At 48.2% G+C, this 7,810-nt stretch overlaps 1 protein-coding gene across 1 annotated transcript; it reads left to right on the top strand.

The window, feature by feature from the left end:
* Window positions 1-4,673: 4,673 nt before the first annotated feature.
* Window positions 4,674-7,052, top strand: LOC136507579 (uncharacterized). The gene has a single exon (XM_066502255.1). The coding sequence runs from the start codon at window positions 5,505-5,507 to the stop codon at window positions 7,050-7,052; it is 1,548 nt and encodes a 515-aa protein (XP_066358352.1). The 5' UTR covers window positions 4,674-5,504.
* Window positions 7,053-7,810: the final 758 nt, after the last annotated feature.

Raw genomic sequence — 7,810 nt, 5'->3', positions numbered from 1 at the left:
GCATCACTTTATTTCCACATAGCTACAATATTTTTGACTAACAGTCAAGCACGGAGTCCACTAAGGGGGTGTTTGGTTCCTACAGAAAAATTTTAGTCCCTGTCCCATTGGATGTTTAGACACATGCATGAAGTATTGAATATAGACGAAAAAAATAACTAATTGCACAGATTGTGGCTAATTTGCGAGACAAATTTTTTAAGCCTAATTAGTCCATGATTTGACAATGTGATGCTACAGTAAATATATGCTAATGGCGGATTAATTAGGCTTAATAAATTCGTCTCGTAAATTAGTCTCCATCTATGTAATTAGTTTTATAATTAACTCATATTTAGTTCTCCTAAATAGTATCCAAACGTCCGATATAATATGGACTAAAATTTAGTCCATAGAACCAAACACCCCCTAATATTACAAACTCACATACTGCTGGTCCAAGAATGCGACTGTGATGAGTACCGCATCGACCTTTCTTTGCGGCACTTTCCACCAAATTTCTTTTACACCCTTCCCTTCCCGTGTAAGCGTATCTTATGGGATATCAGTCGCATATCTTTGTCGTTATTAATCCACTGGCTCATTCTAGGTCCATGGACGATTCCTTACTTACCAGAGACTTGGACGATTTCCATTGTCACTATTCGGGGTCAAAATAAACCAGCTGTTAAATGAAGACGAGATGTAATTTCCTCAGTATTTCCCTCTATCAGGGCTTGTTGTGGTACCTACCAATAACTATGAGCGGTTCATTTAATTAGATCGGATGGCTAAATTCAACTATTACATCCTAGGAGGTAATAGTTGAAATATGTATTTATATAATTTTAATTTTATAAAATATGATAAAGAAGGAAAGTTTAGATATAATTTTTTAGATCTAATTGATGCATGCATGATCTATTGCACTATCTGGGTAATTTTAGATATGACATAGTTTAATTAACATAAACTACCAAGTTTTTATGCACATGATATGTGCCACACGTATAGGTGCCCAATTAACATACATATGTGTCCAACCTATGTACATGTCCAACACATAATGAAATTTTATGCTTTATACAAATATGAGTTTGCATTCTGATATATGCTTTTTTTAGTAGGACCACACTTATACACGTAGAGATTTGGTTTAAAGAAACTAAAAAATTACATAATTATTAATAAATATTTTAGTGGTTTATTAATATATCAAACATAAATAAAACTATACATAAATAAGTATTCCAATGCATATAGTATTTATGTATTTGTAAAAATGAATTAAAATTTATAAAAGGAAAAGAACGACATAATCAAAAAGAAGGAAAAAGAAGAAGGAAGGAGACACGGAAATGGAAAAAAAAAAGAAAGGCTGTGCATGCAAAGAAGCGGCCGTCGCTCGTTGTCTCCCGTTTGACGGGGTGATTTGACTATGTTTCCTTTTCTTTTTCTAGATTAATTAAATGGTTAATTAAAAAATCCAAAATAATCAACGGCTCAGATTTGTTTGAAATATTAAAGGATGTACCGTAGCATTGCCCCTCTCTATCGCTCAATATATATAGCAGCATAAGTATCATCATAGCTCTCCACTCTCTTACAGAACTAGTAGATCATACCAGATTCACATTCACTACTGCTTTCTTGCTGCGCGCAGGAATCCTAAGTAATGGCGGAGATGGTGAGTTCAGCGATTGCGGAGGAGACCCTAAAGCAGGCCATTTGCCGTCTGATTGGCGAGCAGTAAAGATGAGCAACGGGCCAGCACGGCACGGCCCGGCCCGAGCCCGGGCCAGGCACGGCACGATCGGGCTCGGGCCCTTTTGGCCCGCCGGGCCACCGGGCCATGCCTAAACAGTCCACCGTGCCTGGACAACGGCCCAGGCACGGTCCGTGGGCCGAATATCGGGCCGTGCCAGCCCGTTGAACCCGCGGCCCGCTGGTCCATCAGGCCAGTCCGTAGCCCGTTACACAGTAAACACCATATTTCAAACAGCATAATCACAGGTTCAAACTTCAAACAATCACAGGTTCACATATTCATATTCAACAATCACAGAAACACCAGATGACAAAAGATTTGAGCTGTTTGTGCAATGCCGCCTCATTAAAAACCTTTCTAGGTAAAACTCACACCTCGTGAGATAAAACCCTAGAAAGGAAAAGAGTACGGCCAGCTCAATAAATTAAAATGTTCAAATTGTTCAAAGTTATTACAAACCAGCTAGCTCAAATGTCTCAACTCACAACTAAAGTCGCACTCACAGCCTCTCAGGCTCTCAGCTCTCAGCAGTCAACCATCACCAGCAGTAGATGATCCACCAGCTTCATCATCAAGGTACTGCTCTTTGAAGTATTCTTCTAGCTCTTTGTCATCCACAGTGTGCTGTCCACCGGATTCACCTAGCTCCCAGTCTTTGACACAGATTAGCATCTCCACGCTGTCCGCGCCCAATCGCCGTCGCTGCTCCTCAATAATCCTGCCAGTAAGACTAAAGGTAGACTCCGAAGAAGTAGTTGATACAGGAACAATCATAATATCTTTAGCCAAGCTACAGAGAACTGGATATGTTAGTTTATGCTCATGCCACCAATTGAGGATATCAAAGTCATCATCATATGCCACAACATTGTCACTGTCAAGGTAAACAGTGAGCTCAGAGAGACCAGGAGACACAATAGATCCTGCAGATGCACTTGAAGGATCAGAAAAAACTGATCCTCCAAAAATTTTGCCCCATGCCTGCTTTCTCTTACCTGTCAGTCCAGATGGATGGGTGGTTCTAGCTGGCCTAGCAACACCAAACTTAGATTCATACTTGTCATAGAGTTTATGCAACTCAGATTTAACCTCAGCAAAGTAATCAATGTAACTCATATTGTTACTTAGAGCAAGCAAGTCAAGCACATTTCCCAGACCTTTCAACTTAGCCCTTGGGTCCAGAATAAATGCAAAAGAGTATAACAGTGGTACATTCTTCCAATACTTAAGAAATTTATTCTTCATTGGCACAACTACAGCAGCAAGAGTATTATCATGTTCAAATTCATGCAGATGGGATGCAATCTCAAGTATGTGATGCAGTACCAAAGGACTAGTGGGGTAATAAACACCAGAAAGTACAACAGTTGAATCATAGAACAACTCAAGGAACTACAATACCTTGTCAGCAATGTACCAATGTTGTTCATTCAATAGAGGATAGCCAGACTGAGAATTGATGAACACAGAAAACACAGATCTATATGGCATGAGATGTTTTAGCATAAGATAGGTTGAGTTCCATCTAACATCCATATCCAAAGCAAATTTACGAGGCCTCACACCCTTAGCAATGCAGTAGTTTTTGAATTGTGCAATGCGATGATTAGATAAATTCAGAAAGTTAATTGCAGACCTAAAAACCTCTATGTGTGGTTTAAGCCTTTTCAAACCAGATTTAACAATCAAATTAAGTATATGGCAAGCACATCTCTAATGCACAACATGATAGATCTTTTTACTAGGATTCAATGGATCAATATCATAACCCAAGTAACCAGCAAGCAGAGGACTCAAAGTAAGCATAGCAGATGTATTAGCAGATGCATTATCAAGGCTAACAGAGAAAACTTTGTCAAGTAGGCCCCAATCTCCAAGCACACCAGCAATAATTTCAGCAATGTTAATACCACTATGAGTCACTTCAATCAGTTTAAAGCCAACAACAGCTTTCTTAAGTTCCCACTCAGAAGTAATGTAGTGAGCAACAACAGTGATATAATCTTCCTTAGCATTGCCAGACCAGATATCAGATGTCAAACAAACAGAAGACACACCAGGCATTACTTCATTTTTTAGGTGATGCAGTTTTTCATTGAAAAGCTTAGAAAGATCTCTAGATGTGGTGAATCTAGACACTCTCTTGTATCTAGGATTGTGAGCACGCTGAATGTAATCATCCCAAGCATCATTGTCAGCAATAGATAAAGGCAGATCTAATCTAGCAATCAAACGGCAAAGCTCAGCTCTAGCAACATCAGGCCTATATTCCTAGTTCCTATAAGACCCATCAGGATTCAAAGCAAGCCTAATTTGAACCAAATTAGCATGTTCTGTTTTCTTCTTGCATGAGAGCATATGTCTTTTCAAATGACCAGTGCCATTAGCAGATTTACCAGACAAATGAGACTTACAGAGCTTACAAATAGCAACAACACGTACCTCACCGTCCACTGTCTCTATGATTTCATCAAAGTTAGCCCAGATAGGGGATCGGCGCTTACTAGTGGTGGACGAAGCCAGAGATGCTGCATCGCTGGTGGCCGCAGCACTAGCCGCTGCATCGTCTCGGTTGGTCGGAGCAGCACTCCTACCGAACAAGAGATGAGCAGCATCTCCCATGTCGTCTTCGTCATCGGGGATCTACCCTGTGGCCCTGAGCTCGTCGTTGATGGTTGGACCATTGTCACCATCACCGGACTCAGAGCCAGCCATGGCAGATGGCACCCACCCAACCGGCACCGTCCCTCAACGCCTCCTGCGGCACCAGCTACACACCGGCGACCTGCGAACCAAAAACACCAAGAAATGGATAAGGGTTCGTGTGATTGCCTACTAGATCTAGGGTTAGGGTTAGGGTTAGAGGTACTTGCCTGCATGGAGACGGAGCCCGGCGCTAGAGAAATGGAAAAGAAGACGAAGACGAGACGGAGAAGAGGGGGGAGACAAAAGGAGATCCCAAGATCCGGTCAGAGTGAGACGAGGAGGGGGGAGAGATCAGAGAAGAGGAGATCTCAACATCCGGCGTTGGCAGCGGTAGCCTGGGAGGTGGACGACAGCAGCGGTAGCCTGGGAGGTGGTCGACGGTGGGCGGCGGGCGGCGACCGGCGAGGCGAGGTGGGGATTAGGGTTAGGGTTTCAGAGCTCAGAGGCGAGGGTGGCGTGGCGGGCGAATGGCTGCGGCCTGCGGGCGGAGTGACCGAGTGAGGAGCGGTAGCCTGGGAGGTGGTCGACGGTGGGCGGCGGGCGGCGACCGGCGAGGCGAGGTGGGGATTAGGGTTAGGGTTTCAGAGCTCAGAGGCGAGGGTGGCGTGGCGGGCGAACGGCTGCGGCCTGCGGGCGGAGTGACCGAGTGAGGAGCGGTAGCCTAGGAGGTGGTCGACGGTGGGCGGCGGGCGGCGGGCGGCGACCGGCGAGGCGGGGATTAGGGTTAGGGTTTCAGAGCTCAGAGGCGAGGGTGGCGTGGCGGGCGAACGGCTGCGGCCTGCGGGCGTGGGCGGACCGGCGGAGTGACCGAGTGAGGAGGGGGTCCGCCGGGGCGGGGGGCTTATATAGCCCCTCCAGTTGCTGGGCCTCCACCGGGCCGGCCTTTGTAAAACGGGCCGGGCCGTGCCGCCCGGCGGGCCGAGGCCTCAGCCCAAGCCCGGCCTGCTATGGGCTTTGGGCCGGCACGGGCCCGGTTAGGGTTCGGGCCATGCCGTGCTCGGGTCGGGCCCAATAACCGTGCTTTGGACTAGGCCTTTGGCCCACGGGCTGCATGCACATCTTTAGCGAGCAGGAAGCAGAGAAACCTGCTGCTGATGGTGAGAATTCGAATGGGCAGCACGTGGAGAGGCTGGAGATGGCGCAGATCAAGCTGGAGGCCGCGCTGGAGACATCTCGAAGGTGGCAGATCAAGGACGCGTCGCTGCTGCGCTGGCGCAAGAAGCTGAAACGCGCCGCGCAGGAGTGTGACGGCACGCTGCGCGAGTGCAAGCAGCGCGCCGTGGAAGACGAAGCGAGGGAGCAGGAGCTGCGGAGCTCCTCCTTCCCCAGGCGCCTAGCTCATGCCACCAAGTCACTCCTCGCCGGTCTCTTCAACCGCGACGGCAGCAACCATGCCTCGAGAGCAGCAGTCCGAAGGTTCGAGTGGCTCGCCGACGGCGCCGGCGAGTTCCTGAGGTTCGTGGAGCTCGGTGGCACGCCGCGCCGGTACGTGCACGTCGACCCTCTCATCGGGCACCTCCTCGCCGGCCAGGAGCTGCGGTACAGATTTGTCCGGAGAAGCCAGTACCATCTGTTCTGCGTGCGCCCCATTCGCCTGGAGGACCGCGGGGTGGAGGCCAAGCTCCTCTTCGTCTACGAGGACGACGAGGCGCCGGAGAAGAACCTCTGCCTGGGTTCCATACTACGCCTCTCCGAGAGCACGGACCTGGTCGGGACCATCATCAAGTGCTTGGAGCTGCTGGTCACTCCTAATTTCAAGCCCACGGCTGAGTCTGCTCGTAACGAGCTTGCCCAGTTGCCGACCCAGGACTTCTCCTGGGTGCCATATGTTGAATCCACCCACAAGGAACACTGGAACAGCATCCACAGTAGCCTGACCCAGTGGTTTCGCCCAAACCCGCAGTGCTGCAACAAGCATGATGAGCTGCTGAACTACCCCTCCAGCAGCAGCAGCAGCAGCAGCAGCCGCCGCAGCAGCACAATGAAACTGTCAGATGTGGCTGATCTTGAACCAGTCATCGAAGTGTTCCTGCAACGCCACATCCCACTGTCTGAGTACAACCTGCACAGAAGCAAAACCGTTGAAAGTGAAAGCGTCTGTCTCAAGAACTTGCCACATCTCAAGCTTGGGCTCCTCTTCTCCCCCCATGGCTCCTCTGAAGACCTGGCTCCTGCCGTCGAGAGCTCGGCGACCGAGGTGATCGACGGCACAGAGCAGAGCGGTGGTGTGCAAACAAACATCAGCCTCGAGCAGCTGGACGAGTTCATGCTGCCCAAGGCGATCAACTGCCTCCACCACAAGGCCGAGGCGACGGCATACCAGATGTCCTGGAAGTCCAGGCATGGCACGGCATTCCTTCAGGTCGAGAAGACCGGCATGCTGCCTAAGATGGTGCCGCCGAGGCGTAGCAGAGGCGCTGGAAGCAGAAGGTCGGCGATCCAGCAATGCCGAGACCCCAAACTGGAGAGATGGATACAGGTTCTCATAGACTTCGTCAATCTGTGGCTTGCACACGCACCGCGTAGGCTTCAGGGCTCGATAGTGGAATGGGTTCAGAAGGCGAATGAAATGCAGCAATCATCACGCCCGCCGAATTAATGTGCGTATATCAAATTGAAACCCTCATACTATTTTTTTTTCTTTATTGAATAAAAAGTATAGCAGTACCATATTATCACTACTCCAGATCTTAGATTGCTCACGGGGAACTGTAACAAACACGACTTCGTCGTTAAACCAATTACTCATATGTGACACTCGGTTTTAGAACAGTAACGAATATCACTTGTTCATAAGTCTTCGAGTAGCGCCTTGTCCATGCCATCTAATACTGGGGCCGACGGACCCCATCCCGGGGCATGTACGTGTAATGTAGGACCCGAACGACTTATGTGGCAGCCATCTGTGCATGCGACGTGTAGCTATGGAACCCGACCGAGACATGAAGCTATGGGACTCGACAACTACTATCCATGTCATCATCTGTTACTGTGGAGCCGACCCCATCACGCAGCACGTGTAATGTAGGACATGACCGACTTACATGGCAAATACGTGTACATGTATCATGTAGCTGTGGGACCCGACGACTAGTGTGGTGACCACGTTTAACGTGGGGCCTGTAGCGGTATAATTTCCAAAAAAAAATGTCCTACGTCGGGATCAAACACGAAACCTGGAGCAAGCAACGAAACGACTTTACTACTACGCTTTACCACTACGCTACATGATCAGTTGTGTTGGTATCTCACTGTAAACTTTATAGTACTCTATACTCCAGGGTTCCCCTCGACGTTTACCTAAATTGGAATTCCTTGCACGTGGAAATATGGATATGTACCCACTTGACTAACGAC

The sequence above is a fragment of the Miscanthus floridulus genome, chromosome 15 (genome assembly GCF_019320115.1).
Source record: "Miscanthus floridulus cultivar M001 chromosome 15, ASM1932011v1, whole genome shotgun sequence".
NCBI classification, from domain to species: domain Eukaryota; kingdom Viridiplantae; phylum Streptophyta; class Magnoliopsida; order Poales; family Poaceae; genus Miscanthus; species Miscanthus floridulus.
Note: the sequence above shows the minus strand (reverse complement) of the source record. Positions and strands in the feature narration are given on the sequence as shown.

Coding starts and splice junctions, on each gene's coding strand:
- LOC136507579 (XM_066502255.1), top strand. CDS start 5,505: ATGCACATCTTTAGCGAGCAGGAAGCAGAGAAACCTGCTGCTGATGGT.